Genomic DNA, 25629 nt, shown 5'->3' on the forward strand with positions numbered 1-25629 from the left:
GTGCAGCCAGCTGAGCGGATCATCACAATCCACACATGTAGTCATTATAACAATGGGGAGAGGACAGTCCCTCCAGACAAGCTCTGCATCATGCTGTGTATATTTACCAGCTTGCCTGTCCTCTAATTGCACTTTTATCAGCTAGTCTAGTGTTTTACATTGATTTACAACAACAAACCTGAATACACGGTTGGCACACTGGCGCTAAATCACTGAATGAAAGGCGACCTGGGGGGAGATTGTCCCCCTTTCAGCCAGCACTAGGGGAAGGGGGAAAACAAGTGTGAATGAGGGAGAGAGGAGTAGTGGAGAGACTGAGATAGAGCAGAGAGCTTATCTGTATTGCAGTCCCACATCACACAGTCTACTTGCCTTTAATTTGTCTCCTGTTACTGCCAGCCAAATCAAAAAAGGCTTTATTGGCAGGAGCAAAAATACATTTAGCATTGCCAAAACAAAAACAAAACATTAACAACATGGGGGCGGGGGGGGGGGGGGGGGTTTGTGGGAATAAGGGAAGGATATAGGTATACCATCCATAGGGGTGTGGAGGATGTAGGGGATGGTCAGCCTCTCACACAAGCTGCAGGCAGCCCTCCTGGAGTTTAGGGACTGTCAAGAACTTTTCATCATGTGAAATACCTTATGTAGCGGTCCACATCAGTCTTTACAATGGTGGGAGAGCTGAGTTTTTCCCACAGACCCTGCAGGAGGCAAGCCTCTGTATATTTACCAGCTTGCCCGCTTCAGCGTTTTCAGGGAATTTTTTTCAAAGGTACAGGAGTCTCAAGGGGGGATTCCATACATCCGTAACCCCCTGTCTGAATGCGCCAGTGTGGACAATAGTTTGAGAGAGATGAAGCTGAAAAGGTCTAATTTGCATGAGCAGTTTTCAAGTGCATTAATAGAGTCCCTGATTCTTAAGCACTTTCAGGGTTTACCACCACCATGACCAGCATTCAGAAGAAATTTCTCAGTATCAGTTTGCAATCATAGGTGGGTCACAATATCTTCCAGCAGCCAAGGAAGCTCCCAATATTGTCTAGCAGTGATAGGTGGCTCCCAATATCTGCCAACAGTCATAAGTGGCCACCAAAATCCTGCAGCAGGAATGGGTGGCCCCAATATTGGCCAGAGAAGAGGTCATAAGAGGCCCCCAGTATTTGTCAGCAACCATAGATTGCTCTAAGTATCTTCTGACAGTCATTGGTAGCCTCTAATATCTGTCAGCAATCATGGGTGGCCCCCAATATTGGCCAACAGTCATAGATGGTTTCCAATATCTGCCAGCAGTCATATGCGGCCCCAATAGCTGTCAACGATCATAGATGGCCCCCAATATCTGCCAGCAGTCAAATATGGTACCTAATATCTGCCAGCAGTCAAAGATAGCCAAAATTCCTGTCAGTGGGGATCCCTGCTAACGTCAGTTGCTAGCAAGTTTGGTAAGATAGAAAGCTGTTACATATTCTGGGGGAGATTTAGACTCAACCGGGTGCTAAAAATGCAGAAACATGCTATTAAGCACTAAATAGGTTAAGCACTGGAACTTGTGGCACCACTCAGCTTTTTCAGCTTTCCTCTTATCCCCATCACCTTCCTCTAAGGACTACATGGATGTGTTTGCAGCCGAAGCCAATTGGTCCCAGTCATCCCGACCTTTTATGCCAAATAGATGAAAAACCTGTGTGAAACTAACAGGGAGAAGATACAAGCAAAGTTGAAACAAATGCTTGCAGGCAGGTCCAGCATGCAGTACTGGCTTCATTCTACTTCCTGTTCTTGCATATCATCTCCTTGTAATAGCGCCCAGGGGGCGCTGTTTCAGGGAAATGGGACGCAAGAACAGGAAGTAGAATGAAGCCAGTACACCGTGCAGGACCTGCCAGCAAGCGAGTATTTATTTATCCTTGCCATTGTTCGTGCGCCTGCCGCTACATCACATCCCTGCCACTACATCGCCCCGCCCCCTAAAACCGGTAAAAAAAGATTGTGCTAATCACCATGCCTTTTCACTTATCATAGTCCTGCATGATTTCTACCTATTCCTTAATTTGAAATCTGATGTTACCCCCTTGGTTACTGTAATGAATGGTAGCGAGGCAGCTGTGGTGAACGGCGCTACCGCCGCATCTGCCTCTGCCTCTCGGCCTGTAAGTGTTCCCTCACCTCGGGCGGCTCGCGCACCGAGGACAGACATCTCTGTGACACATAGGGTCGCATTAGCGCGTGCGCGCGCTCATAGACAGGACCTTTATGCGGGAAGGAGGCGAGTCAGCTGACCTGCGGGTCGGCTGACGTCAGAGGGCACGCTCGCCATCACTGATTGGTTGATCTCTGGGGGCGTGCCTCGGGGATGCCTCAGCGTACTTAAGCACAGCAGGTTCATTCACAACTTGTCTGCTGTTGCGAATACTTCGTGTTAGCGCTCAGATCTTTGATAGCTATAATTATAATTCATTGAATACTGTATTATTATCTGTGTATGACTCTGGCTCATTCTGACTACTCCTTTGCTCAGCGCTTCTGTACTTCTGCCCATCTGATCTAGTTGCCGACTCTGCCTGTTTATCTTTCTGCTTCTGCCTCCTGATTCTGTACTTTGTCTGCCTGTCTGTTGCCAACCCGATTTGTCTGACCACTCTACTCTCACCAGTGAGCCCTTGTCACTGGTGAGGAGCTCATTGTACTGTATCGCTAACCAGCTCCTCTGGTGAGGTGACTCTGACATCTATCAGTACTTCTACTCTCACCAGTGAGCCCTTGTCACTGGTGAGGAGCTCATTGTACTGTAGTGCCCACCAGCTCCTCTGGTGAGGTGACTCTTACATCTATCAGTATTAACTGCTGCACCTCTACTCTCACCAGTGAGCCCTTGTCACTGGTGAGGAGCTCATATTACTATAGTGCCCACCAGGTCCTCTGGTGAGGTGACTCTGATATCTATCAGTATTATTGTTGCAGCTCTACTCTCACCAGTGAGCCCTTGTCACTGGTGAGGAGCTCATTGTTCTGAAGTGCCCACCAGCTCCTCTGGTGAAGTAACTCTAAGATTTACCAATACTACTGTTGCATCAAAAACCTACCTGTACTTTAGCTATCACATCAGTTGTCTGATATACTTGTATTATTGGTGATTCTGCAGATCACCAATTAATCAGGTATATATCTGTATTATAGGTGATACTGCAGATCACCAATAATCAGAACTCTGTTACTTGCTGACACACATTGTTACAGTTACAAGTGATTTCTACATTTAAAGGATACCCGAAGTGACATGTGACATGATGAGACAGACGTGTTTGAACAGTGCCTAGCACACAAATAACTATGCTGTGTTCCTTTTTTTCTTTCTCTGCCTGAAAGACTTAAATATCAGGTATGCAAGTGGCTGACTCAGTCCTGACTCAGACAGGAAGTGACTACAGTGTGACCCTCACTGATAAGAAATTCCAACTATAAAACACTTTCCTAGCAGAAAATGGCTTCTGAGAGCAAGAAAGAGGTAAAAAAGGGGAATTTCTTATCAGTGAGGGTCACACTGTAGTCACTTCCTGTCTGAGTTAGGACTGAGTCAGCCACTTACATACCTGATATTTAACTCTTTCAGGCAGAGAAAGAAAAAAAGGAACACTTCATAGTTATTTGTGTGATAGGCACTGTACAAACGCATGTCTAGCTCATCATGTCACCTGTCACTTCAGGTACCCTTTAATATTCCCATTAAATGCATTTAGAATAAAATACATTTTAGTAAAATGTACCACCCAAAGAAAGCCTAATTAGTGGCAACAAAAACAAGATATAGATCACTTTGTTGTGATAAATCGTGATAAAGGGAGAAGCACTGAAAGGTGAAAATTTCTCTGGTCCACAAGGGGAAAACCCATCAGTGGTGAAGTGGTTAAATTATACAATTTTGTGTGATAGTGGTCCTTAAAACACAGTCTATGTTGCAGGCCAAATTGTATACAGATAGTCCTCGGGCTACGAACGCCCGACATGCGAACGACTCGCCGATACGAACGGCCCGATCCCGTCGCGATGATGTCATTCCCGCATCGGGGAAGTTTGAGGAAGCGGCTTCAAACTTCCCCTGAGTGCCGGTGCAAGGCCCCCTCAGTGTTGGATTCACCTCCGAACCGAGTCCAACACTGTCTGTTGTCCGCTCTATGCCTCCTGCTCCCAATAGCCGCGTACAGCACCGCTAGATGCAGCATCCATTCGCTTCCTGTATGTCATGTGACATATGTTACATGACATACAGAAAGCAGTGCGATGCTGCATCTAGCGGTGCTGTAAGCGGCTATTGGAAGGCGGAGAGTGGAGGACAGACAGCTTTGGACTCGGGCTGGAAGGTGAGTCCACAGGGAGAGTGAGGGGAAAGAGGAACGGGGGTGGGTAAAAACAAGGCACAGGGGAGTAAAAACGGAGGCACGGGGGTACAGAGGCACAGAGGGTACAAATGGTGGCACAGGGGAACAAACAGAGGGGGTTCAAACAGAGGTGGAGACATAGAGGTGCACAGAAGGGGGACAAACGGGCACTGATGGGGACAATCAGGCACAGGGGAAGACAGAGAGGCACATAGGGGGACACTGGAGCCAAAGGAGGGCACATGGGAGGCAAAGGACAGAGACAGCACAGCATTCCGACTTAAGAACGGATTCAAGTTAAGAACGAACCTACAGTCCCTATCTCGCTCGTTAACCGAGGACTACCTGTACTCAGATTTAATATTTATTAAGCAGAGTCTGAAACTGACAAAGTTTTAGCCAGAAATATGAATTTGAACAGAGTGCAACAACCCTCTTCCTTTATAAACTAAAAACATACCTGTTCACATATTTTAAGCATGAGTTGCTTTGAAAAGACACCCGCTAAAAATACCTTGAGGCCGGTTTCACATCTGCAACCAGCGTTTTCATTGCAGTGCGACCGGATGATTGAATCACACCTCACCACAAAAACAAGCTTCGTAGTTGCCTGCATTAATGTAATGCATTAAATCTTGACTCCAAAACACACCATAAATGAGGGTCTCTAGCACTCACTTCCTGTGGCGGAAATACACATTGCAAGCAAGCGTAGTGAAAAATTTGCATGCGCACCGCAACACTAATGTGAAACAGTTTAACATTTCTGCACCATTGACTTACATGACTTCCGATCAATGTGTGTTGCCGCAAATGTTGTGCCATAATGCGCTGATGATCCAGCCTCAGATCGGATGCTTCCGGCGCATCGCATCAGGTATGAAATGTCCCATAGACTTTCATTGCTTTAGCATTACTCTGCGCTAAAAATGGGGAACGCAACACAATGAAAGTGTGCTAGTGTGAAACAGTAAACATTTTCTGCTGGGATCGCAGTCTGCCTTTAAGGTCTGGTTCACACGGAGCTATTTACTAACAGCTCCCGGGACTCGTCGTTAAACGCTCCCATTCTAGTGAATTTACATTACATTTTACATTTAGCATACATGATGGGTGTCAAAATGCCAACATATATTTTCCTCCACACCACTGACACTGCCTCTTAACACAAAATACATACCGATTTGCCTACTTGAAGCACTAAGGGCTAATGAAAGTGAATGGGCTGGTGCACACCAGAGAGGTTAGTTTGTTCCGCAAACTCGGGGGCTGCAGCATTCTTTCGATTTCTGAGATGTTTCTGCCTCAGTGTTGCTAGATCAGAGCGGTTTTCCAGGTGTTTTTGTTAGAGATGGCACGAACCTCCGATTTTCGGACACACAAAAAAATTTCCACACCGCTGAGCCCTGGGGTGAGGGCACTTTGGTGGTGGCGGCCGACTGAGTGTTAAGTGGGGTGCCAGAATCAGAGCAGGAGGAGGAATACATGTCACGTTTCCGTGCGGAAGCTGAGAAGTATGAGGTGTTCTGTGTTAAATAGTCAACTACGTCCTGACAATATTGGCGGTTGATTCTTCTGAACACTGTACTTTGGTCGAGGGCCGCACGAAATCACGACAGAGCGACCTTGAACATGCCTGCCAGGTGGCCTGCCTCTGCCTTTTGTTTTGTCCATATTGGGGGGGGATGAAGTGAAAAGTATGCACTGACTTGACTAATACAATGTGCAGTCACACAGGTGCAGTTAACAGGTATACACGGAGTGGTATTTCACACTGCGTGCACTCACGTAGGTAGGTGGGTGCACTGTGAACAACAGGTAGGTATATGCAGTGATGGGTATTACAATGTGCACCTGTCAGTCACACACAGACTGGTACCGGACAGGCACAGTGACAGTGCGTGTGCTCACGTAGGTGGGTGGGTGCACTGAAGTGAACAACAGCAGGTAGGTATATGCAGTGGGTATTACAATGTGCACCTGTCACACACAGACAGGTACCGGACAGGCAAAGTGACACTGCGTGCGCTCACATAGGTGGGTGGGTGCACAGTGAACAACAGGTAGATATATGCAATGGGTATTACAATGTGCACCTGTCACACACAGACAAGTACCGGACAGGCACAGTGACACTGCGTGCGCTCACCTCACGTATCTAGGTGGGTGCACTGTGAACAACAGGTAGGTAGGTATATGCAGTGATGGGTATTACAATGTGCACCTGTCACACACAGAGAGGCACCGGACAGGCACAGTGACACTGCGTGCGCTCAGCTCATGTAGGTAGGTGGGTGCACTGTGAACAGCAGGTAGATATATGCAGTGATGGGTATTACAATGTGCACCTGTCACACACACAGGTAGTAGTCACTGAATGTGCTGGGCCTGGCAGTGGCACACACAGTAGGAATTGGCTGTCTATGCAATACAAGTGTCAGTGGGACACACACACACACACACACAAAAAAATCACGAGAACAAGATTAGCTCTCAAAAGAGCAGTTGAGGGGTGTTTTTTTTAGCAATAAGAATCAGCAAGGAGCAAGCTAACAAGCCTACAAGAGCCAAACTAATCTTTCCCTATGCGAGTCTGCAGCAGCTTTCCCTTCTCTAACTACTGCAGGCTCACGAGTGAGTAAAATGGCTGACACTGCCTGCCTTTTATAAGGGGGCAGTGGCTCCAGGAGGGCGTATAGCCTGATTGGCTACAATGTGCCTGCTGACTGTGATGTAGAGGGTCAAAGTATATCCTAATGATGCACTATGGTGGCGAATTAAACTTCCGGAAAAGTTTGCGCTCGCTCGTGAACGCGAACCACCATAGTTCGCCGGGAACTGATCGCCTGAGAACTATTCGGGCCATCTCTAGTTTTTGTTACAGAAGCTGCTCAGTAAAACCCTCCAAAAAGTCTCTAAACATGCATAGAATCGCTCTGAAATCTGCTTCAAAAACCTCTAGCGTTTTGCAGATCTGCTAGAGGTTTTTTGGTGTGCACTGGGCCAAATATATATTTATTTTCACATCTTAGATGCAAATCCCAGCTACAGTTGAAACACTGCACCCTAGTGGTGGGCATGAGCGGCGCCAGGGGGTGCTGAAGCACCCCCTAAAATTCTCCAAGCACCCCCTGAGCACCCCCAGCTGATCGCCACCCCGCTCTCTCTCCCTTCTGTATAGCTACAAGAAAATGGCCGACGATGTCCACAAATGCGGACATCGGCGGCCATTTTCTTGTAGCACTACAGAGGGAGAGGAGGCAGGGAGACGCCTGACGTAGGAGAGGAGGCGGTGGGCGGGAACAGGCACAGAGGTAGCGGCCTCCAGCTCACAAGGATGCACGAGCGGCCGCCGCAGGAGGGGAGGGGCAGCGGTCTGGGGCAGCATACTACCTACCCTGGGGCAGCCATACTACCCACACACTGGGGCAGCATACTACCTAAGCTGGGGCAGCATATTACCTAGTCTGGGGCAGCAGCAGCATACTACCTACCGTGGGGCATGATACTACCTAGTCTGGGCCAGCAGCAGCATACTACCTACCCTGGGTCAGCATACTACCTACCCTGGTGCAGCATACTACCTACGCTGGGTCAGCATACTACCTACGCTGGAGCAGCATACTACCTACGCTGGGGCAGCATACTACCCACGCTGGTGTCAAAAACCTGAGTGGTTCTTGCCTTTTTCATGATTGCTAACTCAGTAAAGGACCAGCCTTTAAAGCGTTGCTGTCATATAAATCCGGCATAGCGGGGTTTGAAACCTCTATAACAGTAATTATAGATTGACGGTATACCTTGAAATGAATCAGAGCACTCAGTATATGATTTTATATAAAAAATTGTATTTGCTTATCATACAGCATTTACAGTGGGTTGCAAAAATATTCGGCCCCCTTGAAGTTTTCCACATTTTGTCACATTACTGCCACACACATGAATCAATTTTTTTGGAATTCCACGTGAAAGACCAATACAAAGTGGTGTACACGTGAGAAGTGGAACCAAAATCATACATGATTCCAAACATTTTTTACAAATAAATAACTGCAAAGTGGGGTGTGCGTAATTATAGAACCACCTTTTGCTGCAATTACAGCTGCCATTCTTTTAGGGTATGTCTCTACCAGCTTTGCACATCTAGAGACTGAAATCCTTGCTCATTTTTCTTTGCAAAACAGCTCCAGCTCAGTCAGATTAGATGGACAGCGTTTGTAAACAGCAGTTTTCAGATCTTGTCACAGATTCTCGATTGGATTTAGATCTGGACTTTGACTGGGCCATTCTAACACATAGATATGTTTTGTTTTAAACCATTCCATTGTTGCCCTGGCTTTATGTTTAGGGTCATTGTCCTGCTGGAAGGTGAACCTCCGCCCCAGTCTCAAGTCTTTTGCAGTCTCCAAGAGGTTTTCTTCCACGTTTGCCTTGTATTTGGCTCCATCCATCTTCCCATCACCTCTGACCAGCTTCCCGGTCCCTGCTGAAGAGATGCACCCCCCGAGCATGATGCTGCCACCACCATATTTGACAGTGGGGATGGTGTGTTCAGAGTGATGTGCAGTGTTAGTTTTCTGCTACACATAGCGTTTTGCATTTTGGCCAAAAAGTTCCATTTTGGTCTCATCTGACCAGAGCACCTTCTTCCACATGGTTGCTGTGTCCCCCACATGGCTTGTGGCAAACTGCAAACAGGACTTCTTATGCTTTCTGTTAACAATGCCTTTCTTCTTGCCACTCTTCCATAAAGGCCAACTTTGAACAGTGCATGACTAATAGTTGTCCTATGGACAGAGTCTCGTCCAGAGTCACCATGGGCCTCTTGACTGCATTTCTGATCAGCGCTCCCCTTGTTTGGCCTGTGAGTTTAGGTGGACGGCCTTGTCTTGGTAGGTTTACAGTTGTGCCATACTCCTTCCATTTCTGAATGATCGCTTGAACAGTGCTCCGTGGGATGTTCAAGGCTTTGGAAATCTTTTTGTAGCCTAAGTCTGCTTTAAATTTCTCAATAACTTGATCCCTGACCTGTCTTGTGTGTTCTTTGGACTTCGCGGTGTTGTTGCTCCCAATATTCTCTTAGACAACCTCTAAGGCCCTCACAGAGCAGCTGTATTTGTACTGACATTAGATTACACACAGGTGCACTCTGTTTAGTCATTAGCACTCATCAGGCAATGTCTATAGGCAACTGACTGCACTGAGATCAAAGGGGGCCGAATAATTATGCACACACCACTTTGCAGTTATTTATTTGTAAAAAATGTTTGGAATCATGTATGATTTTTGTTCCACTTCTCATGTGTACACCACTTTGTGTCGGTCTTTCATGTGGAATTTCAATAAAATTGATTCATGCTTGTGGCAGTAATATGACAAAATGTGGAAAACTTCAAGCGGGCCGAATACTTTTGCAACCCAATGTATACAAAATATGAACAGTTCCAAGTAGTGTTTCCTTCTAACAGTATTCCATCTCATCAAGGCTTTAGAGCCAAGCAATCATCAATCTTCTAAGTACCTTCAAAAAGAATATAACAGTTGTGTTGTGTAGAATAAGATCAAAAGTAGTCTCATATGTATCAATAGCTATGTATCTAGTAGCTGTGTAAAACTTGTAGTAATCTTCTTAAAGAAATAGCATAAAAAATAGCTTCTAAAAAAACTTCTTGCGAACATCTTAACAGAACTTGATGCTGAAAAATGTATAAAGTAAATCACTAGAATATTAAGCATATTACCCCCTCTCTGTCATCTCTTCAGCATCTAGAACCACGTGTGGGAAGGTAGCTTCTGCCTCGTGTGTCTTCTCAGGAGATTGGTAGGCTTGTGCAAACTATGAGCTTTCAGCTCCTACTTTTATAGTGATTGGATGCAATATGACTGCCTAATCTGGAATTTCCCTAAATCCCAGGTTCTGATTGGCTAAAACTTCCGTGCGTAGCGCGCTTTCTTTGACATTTAAAATACCCATAACACTTTTTTGTTTTGAATACCTTAGTTATCTTAACTGTGATAATCTACGTAGGTTTGCAATGTTTAGACATTCTGAATAGGTCATTTCTGACGCAGTTAATTAAAAATGGACGTCACCAGCCATCTTGTCTGCTGGTTGACTTATTTGCCCCAGACATTTGGACTTTCAAACATTAAACAATGTCATTTATGACGCATTTCTGATAATTTTTCCTTCTGCTAATTAGTTTGGAATATGTCTGTCCTTTTCAAAAATGAAAAATTGGTCAGGTTGACCTAGTAAAAAGTCTACAGCAATTTAAGGCTTATTGAAACATACAGTGCTTCCCCCAATATACTTATTTAAAGATAAAGCTTATTGTATAATTCTTCTTAACCTGCTGAGCGGTCTGGACGAGCTCAGCTCGTCCAACACCGCCAGAGGCTGCCGCTCAGGCCCTGCTGGGCCGATTTTCGTCAAATAAAAAGCAGCACACGCAGCCGGCACTTTGCCAGCCGCGTGTGCTGCCTGATCGCCGCCGCTCTGCGGCGATCCGCCGCGAGCAGCGGCGAAAGAGGGTCCCCCCAGCCGCCTGAGCCCAGCGTAGCCGGAACAAAAAGTTCCGGCCAGCGCTAAGGGCTGGATCGGAGGCGGCTGACGTCAGGACGTCGGCTGACGTCGATGACGTCACTCCGCTCGTCGCTATGGCGACGATGTAAGCAAAACAAGGAAGGCCGCTCATTGCGGCCTTCCTTGTTTATTCTGGGCGCCGGAGGCGATCGGAAGAACGCCTCCGGAGCGCCCTCTAGTGGGCTTTCATGCAGCCAACTTTCAGTTGGCTGCATGAAATAGCTTTTTTTTATTTAAAAAAAACCCTCCCGCAGCCACCCTGGCGATTTAATCAGAACGCCAGGGTGGTTAAAACAATTAATCATATAAGATATAATTGCATATTAAAATGTAATAATTTAAAATCCTGTTCTATAAATTTGTCTCTTAAAAATAAATACATTTAATATTTTCCACCGGCAGAGGTCACCATTGAATAATTTTTAAATTATTGGGAAAAGCCCTTATTGTTTTGTATAGTTGATGAATTTTCCCAAAACATAGTATGTATTATCAGTGTTCAGCTAGCTGAGACATCCTTCAGGCAAGAAGAACATATTAACAATCTTCTAGAACTAAAACAATCTTATCAAAATGTTTTACTGTCTCATCTATCACTGGCAAAATCCAGCTTTTAAAATGTATTTCAAAGTATTACATTCTATTATGTGTAATTATAGGTTTAACAATAATTATTTCTTTCTGTATTGATTATTAATATTTATATGTAAAAACTGAGCAACTATATATATGATTGCTGAAGTAATGTGACATTTAAAACTTTCCAGTCTTCACACAGAACTAGCGTCTAAACTAAAATAGTCTAATTATGAGTTTCACTGCCTGGAATATGCTGAGATGTCCCAGAGCAATATTTTAAAGAAGCAGCCCAACTTTACAGTTTACAATGAAATCTTGCATCGAACATTAAAACTTAAAACATACACATATGACAACTTTTCCTGAATAAATAAACCGCTAGGATTGTGACACTGGGGCAGCTGTGCTACCTACACTGGGACTACCTACACTGGGGCAGCTATACTACCTATACTGGGGCAGCTGTACTACCTACACTGGGACAGCTGTACTACCTACGCTGGGGCAGCTGTACTACCTACACTACACTGGGGCAGCTGTACTACCTACACTGGGGCAGCTGTACTACCTACGCTGGGGCAGCTGTACTACCTACGCTGGGGCAGCTGTACTACCTACGCTGGGGCAGCTGTACTACCTACGCTGGGGCAGCTGTACTACCTATGCTGAGGCAAATGTACTACCTATGCTGAGGCAGCTGTACTACCTACACTGGGGCAGCTGTACTACCTACGCTGGGGCAGCTGTGCTACCTACACTGGGGAAGCTATACTACCTACACTGGGACTACCTACACTGGGGCAGCTGTACTACCTACACTGGGATTACCTACACTGGGGCAGCTGTACTACCTATACACTGGGGCAGCTGTACTACCTACACTGGGGCAGCTGTACTACCTACACTGGGGCAGCTATACTACCTATGCTGGGGCAGCTGTACTACCTACACTGGGGCAGCTATACTACCTACACTGGGACTACCTACACTGGGGCAGCTGCACTACCTACACTGGGATTACCTACACTGGGGCAGCTGTACTACCTACACACTGGGGCAGCTGTACTACCTACACTGGAGCAGCTATACTACCTACGCTGGGGCAGCTGTACTACCTAGACTGGGGCAGCTGCACTACCTATGCTGGGGCAGCTGTACTACCTACGCTTGGGCAGCTGTACTACCTACACTGGGGCAGCTGTACTGCCTACGCTGGGGCAGCTGTACTGCCTATGCTGGGACAGCTGTACTACCTATGCTGGGGCAGCTGTACTACCTACGTTGGGGCAGCTGTACTACCTATGCTGGGGCAGCTGTACTACCTATGCTGAGGCAGCTGTACTACGTATGCTGGGGCAGCTGTACTACCTATGCTGGGGCAGCTGTATTACCTACGCTGGTGCAGCTGTACTACCTACGCTTGGGCAGCTGTACTTCGTATGCTGGGGCAGCTGTACTACCTATGCTGAGGCAGCTATACTACCTATGCTGGGGCAGCTATACTACCTATGCTGGGGCAGCTATACTACCTACGCTGGGGCAGCTGTACTACCTATGCTGGGGCAGCTGTACTACCTATGCTGGGGCAGCTGTATTACCTACGCTGGGGCAGCTGTACTACCTACGCTTGGGCAGCTGTACTTCCTATGCTGGGGCAGCTGTACTACCTACGCTGGGGCAGCTATACTACCTACGCTGGGGCAGCTGTACTACCTATCCTGGGGCAGCTGTACTACCTACACTGGGACTATCTACACTGGGGCAGCTGGACTACCTAAACTGAGACTACCTACGCTGGGGCAGCTGTACTACCCATGCTTGGGCAGCTATATTACCTACACTGGGGCAGCTATACTACTATGCTGGAGCAGCTATACTACCCATGCTGGGGCAGCTATACTACTTATACTGGGGAACTATACTACCTATACTAGGGCAACTTTATTGCCTATACACGCCCACTTTCCAGTGCATAGACACGCCCATTTTTACCACACACCCCTATTTTGGCCACGCCCCCTGAATTTAGCTACCCCTAGAGAAGATACAGCACCTGCATAGCACCCCCTAAAAAATTGCGGCTGATCGGCAAGCCGTGGTAGGACGCCGAGGGACGTGTTTATGGGGCTGGAGGAAGCCCCGGGTAAGTATCGATTCTTGCTATTTTTAGATCTCTGGTACACTTTAAGAAATTTTTTAGGGGGTGCTATGCAGGTGCTGGATCTTCTCTAGGGGCAGCTAAATTCAGGGGGTGTGGCCAAAACAGGGTGTGTGGTCAAAAATTGGCATGTCTATGCACTGGATAGTGGGCGTGTATAGGTAATAAAGTTGCCCCAGTATAGGTAGTATAGTTTCCCAGTATAAGTAGTATAGCTGCCCCAGCATGGGTAGTATGTATCGATTCTTGCTATTTTTAAATCTCTGGTTTACTTTAACAACCCTCCATTGAGGGATTAAAACGTGCATGTACGTGCATGCTCCCCTACATGCATTTCAGCAAAATGTAGATTTATTAAACATCCTAATTGCACTAATTAATTTATAAATGTCCATTTTGCCTGAAGTGGTAAAATTAGCATAGACCTTATTTGAGACAATCTTGAAAATGTAAGTTCCCACGAGCCACAGAAAATGGTAAACTGGATTTGGCCCACATACTTTAGTTTGACACCTGTGGTATAGACTAGAGCAGAGGTCCCCAACCTGGGGGCCGCGGCCCCCTGGGGGTCCGTGGGTAGATTTCTGGGGGGCCGCGGCGGATCTGGCCTTTCTCCCTCTCCCCCCAGCGGCCGCCGTTCCTGATACCCTATGAGCAGGCGGCCGCTTTCTTCCTTATATTCCCCATAGCCCCTCTCGCATCTCGTATTACAGCAGCGCTTGCTGTGCGACTGCTGTAAGGAGGGAAGGAGGCGGGGCTGCGTTCCCATGGTAACGGCGATTGCCGCTACAGGAAGCTGCTGCCCTATTTCCTACCCTTCCTTACAGCAGCCGCGCGGGAAGCGCTGCTGTAATACGAGGTGCTGCAAGAGGAGAGGAGCTATGGGGAACATAAGGAAGCGACTGCCCGCTCGTAAGGTAACAGGAGCGGCGGCCGCGCGGGGGGAGGAGAGGAGAGGCTACACTGAGCTAACTGTACTGGCGACACTGGGGCAGCGATACTGGGCTAACCATACTTGCTATTTTGGGCTAACGATACTTGCTATACTGGGCTAACTATACTTGCTATTCTGGGCTAACTATACTTGCTATTCTGGGCTAACTATACTTGCTATACTGGGATAACTACTGGCTATACTGGGCTAACTATACTTGCTATACTGGGGTAACTACTGGCTATACTGGGGTAACTACTGGCTATACTGGGCTAACTATACTTGCTATACTGGGCTAACTGTACTTGCTATAGTGTGGTAACTGTACTTGCTATACTGGGGTAACTATACTTGCTATACTAGGCTAACTGTACTTGTTAACTGTGGTAACTGTACTTGCTATACTGGGGTAGCTATACTTGCTATACTAGGCTAACTGTACTTGCTATACTGGGGTAACTACTGGCTATACTGGGGTAGCTATACTTGCTATACTGGGCTAACTATACTTGCTATACTGGGGTAACTATACTTGCTATACTAGACTAACTGTACTTGCTATACTGGGGTAACTCCTGGCTATACTGGGGTAGCTATACTTGCTATACTAGGCTAACTGTACTTGCTATACTGGGGTAACTACTGGCTATACTGGGGTAGCTATACTTGCTATACTAGGCTAACTGTACTTGCTATACTGGGGTAACTATACTTGCTATACTAGGCTAACTGTACTTGCTATACTGGGGTAACTCCTGGCTATACTGGGGTAGCTATACTTGCTATACTAGGCTAACTGTACTTGCTATAGTGTGGTAACTGTACTTGCTATACTGGGATAACTGTACTTGCTATACTGTGGTAACTGTACTTGCTATACTGGGGTAACTATACTGGCTATACTGTGGTAACTGTACTTGCTAAACTGGGGTAACTATACTTGCTATACTAGGCTAACTGTACTTGCTATACTGTGGGAACTGTACTTGCTATACTGTGGAAACTGTACTTACTATACTGTGGAATCTGGGAAAAAAAGGGGGGGCTGCTGCCGCCGACACTAGCCACGCCCACACACCCCTCCCACCCCCGCCCCGGGGGCCCCGGGCTCAAAAAGGTTGGGGACCCCTGGACTAGAGTATATATCATAAAAAGGAACTGAATTGTGCTTTAAGTTATTAGTATATAACATTTAGTTTGAAAATAATCATTTAAAACATGGTAAAGCCATTTTGTTCACTAAAGAATTTATTCTGTGGGTAAACAGCGAAAAACACATAAACTGCAGATGACATCTGTGCCCTTTTAACTGCCTTGACTCTAAAGTTGTGTATAAGTATGGTGGCAAGAATTAGCTTACCTGCCTTGCTTGTGTGATTCTTCTTGAATTTCTCTTCTTTGCCTCTGTGGTCTGCTGTAATGAAAAATCAAAAAGAAAAGATTAGACACTCACTAAATACAGATAGCCGCTGTTGTTTTTTTTTTGTCAAACATTTCTACTTAAATCCATTTGCACTGTGTAATCCAGCAGAACTTAGTACTTTACTTTAAAGAGCCCACAATAAAGCCTCTAAAATCTCTATACTAATGTGTTTCAATGAGTGATATTTCTTACTGAATACTGATTTGAAGTATTTAGAAGGCCCAACTGGCTGGAGACAAACTATAATATAAATCTGTGATTTATTTCTTTCACCAGAAAAAATAGAACACAGCAATCTAAAACACACTTTGGAGTTGTAAGTATATTTAGTACTGTAGTATATTTTCAAGTTACATTCCAGGAACAATTGATTATGATTTGGGCAGTGTATTAAGAGTTTAATCCTGTTTTTTAATTTAATTGTTGTCTTGTGTCCTTATCTGTGAGCATTTCCATCACATTGTGCCCAGACTTAGGTTGGTTTTAAACTTGCCATAGCATTGCAATGCTCCGCCCCATGGCACAGCAACGCTAAAAAACGACATTCATATTACCCTGCAGCAGAGTGCATAGACAGGGTCATATACATAACGCTGCCCCCACATGCCCTCCGTTTGCCCTTTGCTGCCTGTCATTGCCTCTTGCCCAGTGACATACACCCTGCTAGACAGGAAGTACATCACTGGGAATCCTGGGTTTCCCCATCGTAATAACGTTATTCCACGCATGCGCGCCTCTCCGTCGCCGCCAACATATTTACATTTTCTGAGTCTCCCATTGACACTGCATTGACATTCCAGTCCACCACCACTGCGTTGCTATGGAAATCCGACGGTAACTTGCTGTTAACTTTGCGGTGGTCGGCCCCGATCAGGAATTTCTGGCGCGACTCGATGGCGTAAGTGTGCTAGGCCCTATAGACATTCATTGCTGTTGCGTTAATTTGCGTACAGAAAGGGTAACACCACACAGTGAAACCAGTGTAGTGTAAAAAGGGCCTGAAAGTAACAAAATCTCCTCACAGCAACAGCAATAAATGAATAAAAAACACTTTTAGAGTGGGAAAGAGATACTATTCCTGACTAGAGATGGGCCAAACCACCGATTTTTGGTTTGCAAACTTCCGTGAAAGATTAAGTTTGCACGAACTTTTGCGAACCGCAATAGATTTCAATGGGGAGGCGAAGTTGGATAACTAGAAAAAAATTATGCTGGCCAGAAAAGTGATGGAAAAGATGTTTCAAGGGGTCTAACACCTGGAGGGGGGCATGGTTAAGTGGGATAGACCTCAAAAGTCCCAGAATTTTTTTTAGTTTTCACGCAAAGCAGTGTTTTAAGGGCAGAAATCACATTCAATGCTAAATTGCAGGCCTACACTACTGCATGTGTATACATCAATCAGGGAATGTAATTCTTCCTTCCCTCCTCCCTCTCCCTCTCTCTCTCTTTCTAATTTTGTCTTCCAGAAATTTGTAGGCTGTCAAAAGCAAGCTCACATACACAGGGCCGGATTTGTACTTTTTAGCACCCTAGGCCACTGTCACCAGCCGCCCCCCTTAAGTATAGGTAGCGAGATGACCCCTCCCCCTTCTCTCTAGTATAGGTAGCCTGATGACTCCCTCCAGTATAGGTAGCCAGATGACTCCTCCCCCCTTTCCCTCCAGTATAGATAGCCAGACAACTCCTCCCCTTCCCTCTAGTATAGGTAGTCAGATGACTCCCCCCCCCCCTTTCCCTCCAGTATAGGTAGCCAGATAACCCCTCCCCCTTCCCTCTAGTATATGTAGCCAGATGATTTCACCCCTTTTCCTCCAGTATAGGTAGCCAGATCACTCCCTGAATCCCTCCTTTTCCCACCCCCCTTTCAGTATAAGTAGCCAGCTCGCCTTCACACTGCAGCAGCTATCAGTGTCACTCATTTCTCCACTCGTCTTCAGTGCAGAAGTCCATAGCCGCCAGTCACAATGCAAACGTGCACAGAGAGCAAGGTGGCTGCTGCACAGGCAGCTAGCAGCAGAGTACCGCGGTCAGGCGCTCTCCTGATCTCCCTGCATTGCAGCATTTGCAAGCTTTCAAATGCTGCACCAGTTTAGCCTACTGCTTTGGTGCCCCTCCTCCTGTGGTGCCCTAGGCCATGGCCTAGCTGGCCTTGGCCTAAATCCGGCCCTGCACATACATTGGCCAGGAATCGAACCCAGGTCAACTGCTTGGAAGGCAGCTATGCTCACCACTATACCACCATTGGCTGGGAATCGAACCCAGGTCAACTAACATTACAGGCTGAAGCCAGCCATTTCACTCATCTCTTCAACTACAAGAAAGGCCCAGGAGTAGTCTTAGCTACCGTAATATCTATGTTACGGCAGGGCCCTTATTACACTTTCTCTTACAGAGCTATGGAAACCGTTTTGCCCAACGCGAACCACCCAAAGTTCGCCTGGGCCATCTCTATTCCTGACTAGTTTTAAAGTGAACCCCAGGCGATCCTTGGGTCAAAAACAGATACTTACCATACCTAAGAAGAGGGGAGCCTCTGGATCCTCCAGAGGCTTCCCATGTCCTCCACCAGACCACCACAGCTTCCCGGGACCCTCCTGAATATCAGTACCGCACTCCTCTTCATGCAGAATCACGGCAATGCTGCACTCGCAGCAGCATGGAGCCGCTCATGCACGATGGGAGGTCGGTTGTGAACTTCCAGAGGGTCCCAGCGCTGGATCACAGGTTTGCTTTAAAATGTATAAAATGTGTATTCAGAAATTGAAACTCGGTATATAGTAAAGTGTCCCGCAGAAAAATTTAATTTTACTAAGTTTAAAAAGCATTTTTTCTTTGATTTTTTTTCTTTATTGATTCTCTCAAAAACTACAAAGGCCTTTTTGGAAAAGTTTTGTTTTAGACTTTCACGAAATTACGCTGAATCCTGAAATGATGGAAAATAAGCATGGTTATGTGCAAAATTGATTAGGAATTTACCATAAATTATGAATTAAGTTTTTGTGCCACAATTGCCAATTGCTAATTTCAGTGCGAAATTAAGATTATGCAAAATTCAAGCTCAGCATGAATAAAAACCACAGAGCTTCATGAGGTCACAGGGACAGGCGTAAATCACACTAATGGAGACACAGGACAGCAACACTGTATAATAAGGAGAATAACACTATATCTCTCGGGCAGGGCCTTGGATATACATAAAATGGGTGATAGATGATTAACAAGTATTTTGTCACTGCACAGCAGTACTGCTGAAATATTGACAGTAGCTCTATTCTATATAATCTGACACACTGCATCTGCTACAGCCAGGGGCGTAGCAATAGGGGTTGCAGAGGTTGCGACCGCATCGTGGCCCCTGGGCCAGAGGGGCCCGAAGGGCCCTCCCTCAACTACAGTATTAGCTTTCTATTGGTCCTGTGCTCATAATAATCACTTCTATAGATACTTTGAATAGTGGTAATCATTAACAAACTGCTCCCCATCCCCTTTTTGCACTTCTGAGGCCCAGTGCACACCAAAACCGCTAGCAGATCCACAAAACGCTAGCTTTGCAGATATTTGGCGCAGTGCACACCGAGCGGATTTGGATGCGATCAGCCGGCCGCATCCGCCGCTTGGCTATTGTATTTGAATTGGCTGGTGCACACCGGCGGTTTGAGTTTTTTTGCAAACTGCAAACGTGCAGCAGGAGGCACATTTGCGGTTTGCTAAAAACCTCAAACCGCCGGTGTGCACTAGCCCATTCAAATACATTAGCCAAGCGGATTTTCAGGCGGATGCGGTCGGCGGATCCGCTCGGTGTGCACTGGGCCTCACACTGTAGTTGCCATTGGCAGGTTTTGGTGCACCGTATCAATTGTTATGTATAGAGTGCTTAGGAGGCCCGAATGTAAAACTTGCATCGGGGCCAACAGCTCCTTAGCTACGCCACTGGCTACTGCTCTTCTCATATATGAAAGAAAACAGCTCTGTAGCCTGATTAAAATTAGCTTGATTGTAAAAGAGATGAAACTGAAAATCTTGATCATGATCACATCTATCTAGTAACCGCAATGACCCTGTAGTGAGACAAAAGTACATAAGCAAAACACAGCCCCATGTAGAGCACTGATTGTACTCACAGTCAGAGCTGTCTGTGTGACACAATCCAGTTAGTATAAGGCCTCTTTCACAGTGCGACGTTAAATTTGCACGTTACAAAATTTTTCAACACAGATTAACGCACAGCAATACTAAGTCTGTGTGACATTCACAGTGCACACGTTGTGTTTGTATGTAACGTGTAGCTTTATTAGAAAGTGCTGCATGCTGTGCGTTATACATGTTATTAGCTGCGTTGGACTGTTGCAATTATTATAATCGAATTTGATGAAAATTGGTGCTGCCAAGTGCTTGCCTGACCGACAAATTGGGACAGAAATTGGCCGCACGGTCGATCGTGCACGCTGCAAAATGTCGGGCCAAAGTTGGTTGGCCGGGTGTGTGGCGGTACGGCGGTCGATTTGCGAATGAGCAACGAGACGACGAAACCCCTGCCGCTGCCGCCGCAAAGTATAAATGTATGTAGTGTGTAGTGCATTTATACATTACCTGTCCGGTGTCAGCCTCCACACGGTTTCCGTCCATCTCGCCGGGTTCCGCATACAAGCCGGCGGCATATAGCGTCTGATGTCAGACGCAGCGCCGGGCCGAGGCAAAGGCGAGAGAGGCTTCAGCCTCAGCGCATTGTAGGGGGGGGCGCACAACTCACTCAGCTATCATTCCCCTATTGTGTTTGAATCAGAGAGAAATAAGAAAAGGGGATACATGGCAGTGACTGCAAGCTACATAACTAGAGATTAAGGTGTTGGGGGCCCTGGTGCACCTCTGTCTAATAGCAATCCGTGTGTGGCGGCTGAGGTGGGAAGGATGGGGGGGGCGCACTTTGGTGTCTCAGCCTTGGGTGCTGGAGGACCTTGTCCCAGCTCTGGTCAGACGCTATGCGCCGCTAGCGTGTATGCGGCTGTTACCCGGCGAGATGAACGGACACCGTGCGGAAGCTGCGACGGAAGCTGCTACAGGACAGGTAATGTTTAAATGCACACACTACATACATTTATACCTTTTGGGGGCAGCGGCCGGGTGGACGCGGCGGGCTCAGCCGATTCCCTGATGATTTTATGCTGAAATCGGACGGGAATCGGCCTGTAGTGTATGGGCAGATTCGACCAAGAGACAAATTTATCTCTAATCAGATTCGATTAGAGATAAATTTGTCTATTGGTCGAATCTGCCCATAATCTTCTAATGTATGAGTACCTTAATAAGTGTAGGAAATCAATTTAAATCAACTACAGAAAGAGACTGAAAGAAGATTTTTCAAGTAGAGACCATATTGCAGAAGGTTTATGGTAAGTAAAAGCACAGTTTAACAGCATGCATATTATGTTTGCATACCTCCCAACTTTTTGAGATAAGATAGAGGGACACATAAGCCACACCCCTAATAATGCACCTGGCGCACCCTGAATCATGCTCCCAGCACACCCCTAGCCACGCATACCATAAAGGTTTCATAAGAAAACTATATTGTTTTATAATTCAAACCACAATGGTCCTTTCTATCCTGGTTCATTTTCCTTCATATTAACATTTGACAATAAGAAAGATATCAGTTTAAAGGATGGGAATAAAGTTTAGAGCCAATTAAACACATTTTGCAGTAGATAAAATACATACATTTACATAGATCTGAACATCAGTCCTGAAAGAGGGAAAATGAGGAAGAAAGAGGGACAAAGGATTTGGGTTCCCAGAGAGAGACTGTCCCTCCAAAAGAGGAACAGTTGTGAGCTATGTTGGTTAGATAAAGGGAGGCTGGACACCAAGAGCCCAATAGTGTGATATTGTATAGATGATAATTAATAATGAGTAATATAACAATTTAATACTCACAAACCAGGGTTACCATTAGGCAACCACTGTGAAGGCAGGTGGGGAGATTAACCTGACCCCACTCAGGATTAAAAGTCGCTCTCTGTAGATGGGAAGAAGATGGGTATAACCCTCCACCAATGGTGGACTTAGCAATATGTAGAAGCTTTCCAGAGGCGCCAATAGAATAAAAGTCACTTAAACGAGCTTAAAACCGATGGGGCAGTGGTGGGCCTATCCCATCCATGCAGACAAAGCAAACAAAGGAAGGACTGTGGCATCAACAGTCAAACAACAATTTATTTATACTCCACAGTAAAAATAGGCAATGCGTTTCACGGGCTCAATCCCGCTTCATCAGGCCAATCAAAAAGGAGCATACAGCTGAAAACAAAGTGTCAGAGGACATAGTGTAAGGCAGGTTTTGTGAGAATCACTCATGTTCAAAAACAATTCAATGTCAAAACATAACTATATGAACATCAAAACATATTCAGAGGTACTTATTATGCAACACTCTTAAATCATGCAATTCTATGCAAAGTGATTTTATGCAGAACATTTTCATGTAGAAAACTCCGGATTTAGCCTATTAGCTCTACTGGCCACTGTATTCCTTTTGCTTTTCATGCAACAGTTATAAATAGAGGTACATTTGATCAGGTGAAATAAATGCATGTAAATTAATATGTTCCTTAATGGGATCAAGTGGTATATAATAATAAATGGGAGCTACCTGTTGATTCAGTATTGGGTCTAAATTTAAAGAAAGACGGGGGAGGGCAAATGTGTCACCAAGAGAGGTAAAAACGTATTTGCAGCTAAAAGGACAAAGAGTAAAAATATATAGAGTAAAAATATGGAGTAAAAATACAGAACAAAAATATAAAGTAAAAAATATATATATACATATTATTATCTATAGAATATAGGGCAAACATGTGTATTATTACCAGGGTGAGGACGAGGTCAATCAAAGTATAATAGTACTAGAAATGGTAGTGATAATGATCTCTGTTAAACAATAAAACAATAGAACAATAAGACAATCAAACAACAGACCAGCGTTGCCTGAACACTGGCTTACCTTAACAGCATCAAAACCACACTGAGCGCCTCTGTAATCACATAGAATGCTCCAGTGTCTTAAGAAGGGGGAGTGTAAGCTCCAGTGAGATTGGTGGAAAAGCTTACACTCCCCCTTCTTATTATTATATACCACTTGATCCCATTAAGGAACATATTAATTTACATGCATTTATTTCACCTGATCAAATGTACCTCTATTTATAACTGTTGCATGAAAAGCAAAAGGAATACAGTGGCCAGTAGAGCTAATAAGCTAAATCCGGAGTTTTCTACATGAAAATGTTCTGCATAAAATCACTTTGCATAGAATTGCATGATTTAAGAGTGTTGCATAATAAGTACCTCTGAATATGTTTTGATGTTCATATAGTTATGTTTTGACATTGAATTGTTTTTGAACATGAGTGATACTCACAAAACCTGCCTTACACTATGTCCTCTGACACTTTGTTTTCAGCTGTATGCTCCTTTTTGATTGGCCTGATGAAGCGGGATTGAGCCCGTGAAACGCATTGCCTATTTTTACTGTGGAGTATAAATAAATTGTTGTTTGACTATTGATGCCACAGTCCTTCCTTTGTTTGCTTTGTCTGCATGGATGGGATAGGCCCACCACTGCCCCATCGGTTTTAAGCTCGTTAAAGTGACTTTTATTCTATTGGTGCCTCTGGAAAGCTTCTACATATATGTTGGTTAGATGTTTTAACCTTAAAAAAGAGAGTCACATACATAATGTACGGTAAGTACCGTATATTGTATATGTCCAATTTTTCAATATTTTAAGCACCTTGGAGTAAAGTACACTAACACTTTAAAGCGTCTTCAGAGATCTCCAAGCTCCTTTATTGGAGACATCTTGAAGGATCACTCCATTTTAATATAAAAATCTGTGTAACATGTTACACTATTTTGGAACTGAACATTTTTTTCATTATTATCAATACTTATTTAGCACCGAGATCTTACGCAGCGCTGTACAGAGTATATATTGTCTTATCACTCAACTGTCCCTCAAAGGAGCTCACAATCTAATTCCTACCATATTCTTATGTCTATATCATAGTCTAGAGCCAATTTAGGGGGAAGCCAATTAACTTATCTATATGTTCTTGGGATGTGGGAGGAAATCAGAGTGTCTGGAGGAATCCCACACAGACACGGGGAAAACATACAAACTTCTTGCAAATGTTGACCTGGCTGGGCATCGAACTGGGGACCCAGCGCTGCAAGGTGAGAGCACTAAACACTACGCCACCATGCTGCCCCAAAACATAGCTGAGTAGTTACAGTCAGGGTCGGTTCTAGACTTTTTGCTGCCTGAGGCAAACTTATGAGGATGCACCTCTCCTTCCCGATTTGGAATGATTGCTCAGCACCTGACAATTTACTCTTTCAAGGGAGCACCCGACAATTTACTCTTTCAAGGGAGCACCCGACAATTTCCTCTTTCAAGTGCAGGTGCGAAACGCGTTACACTTTATTTTGGAGTACCCAATAAAAGTATTTTGACTGAAAATCTACAGTCGTGTGTTCTACTTGGCGAAGGTAAGTCCACCTCTGCCTCCTCTATTACCAAATTGGTTTTTAAGCTCATATAGTCCCTTTTATGCTTTTGGCGCCTCTGTTATCTTATTGCTACATTGAGTCCACCCTAGGTGGAGGGTTGTACCCATTTCCTTCTTCTACTACAGAGAGGGACTTCTTAATCCTGAGTGGGGTCAGGACAATCTCCCCACCTGCCTTGACAGTGGTTGCCTAATGGTAACCCCGGTTTGTGAGTATTACATTTTGAATTACTCAATAAATCTTCCATTACCAGTACATACTACACTATATTGGGCTCTTGGTGTTCTCTTCTTCTCATGCTGTTCCCCAATAATGACCTCTTCAGTCACCTCACTCGCTCGCCTCTCACTTCTCCTCCTACTCTGACTGCATGCTGTAAGTGTAAACACACAGTACAAACATGCTGCCCCTGTAATCTCTGTCCCTGATGCAAGTGTTTCACCTTGCTTCATGAGAGAACCGGCTCTGGTTACAGTTGTAACTGGTTGAACAAGTCCGGCTAAGCCCATGTGCTGTGATTCAACCAAAGGCAGTATGGGTGGATTGTGATCTTAATAGCTTCCTATAACAGGGAACATCAGGGAGACTCACCAGCAGAAGATTAGCAGGCTGCAATTTGGTGTTAGGAGTCTAAGGCATGGATCACGAGGTAACGCGCTGCAGACTTTGCTTTGGGATAGCGGCATGGCTAAAGATTTTCACCAGAGCACAGCCTAGTAGGGAACAGACTACTTTATTTCCTAGTAGCCACCAGGTCACGACCCCTGGGTGTGCCCCACCATTGATAGAGAGAACTGATTATACCACTGCATGAGTGCTGGTGAATAGTAGGCTGATAGCTGAATACAAGGTAAAACTAGCTAAGGTCAAAAGGAGGTCTTGATCAATCTAAGGTCAAGACACACACTAAAATGGATGGACCCCCCCCCCATCCCCCCATCCCTGGTCAGAGCCTCCCCCGCTTTTCCCTGGTCAGTGCCTCCCCCGCTATTCCTGGTCAGA

General features: G+C 45.4%; 1 protein-coding gene across 2 annotated transcripts in view; it reads right to left on the minus strand.

Moving 5' to 3' along the window:
- Window positions 1–25629, minus strand: part of GABRR1 (gamma-aminobutyric acid type A receptor subunit rho1) — a 122848-nt gene that overhangs the window by 70888 nt on the left and 26331 nt on the right. The window contains exon 2 of one of the 2 annotated variants that reach the window (XM_068231135.1): window positions 15997–16050. In XM_068231135.1, the coding sequence (XP_068087236.1) occupies window positions 15997–16050 (54 nt within the window). The remainder of the gene's footprint in view (window positions 1–15996; window positions 16051–25629) is intronic. The other variant, XM_068231136.1, reaches the window with a different exon arrangement.

This window comes from Hyperolius riggenbachi, chromosome 4 (genome assembly GCF_040937935.1).
Source record: "Hyperolius riggenbachi isolate aHypRig1 chromosome 4, aHypRig1.pri, whole genome shotgun sequence".
Taxonomy (NCBI): domain Eukaryota; kingdom Metazoa; phylum Chordata; class Amphibia; order Anura; family Hyperoliidae; genus Hyperolius; species Hyperolius riggenbachi.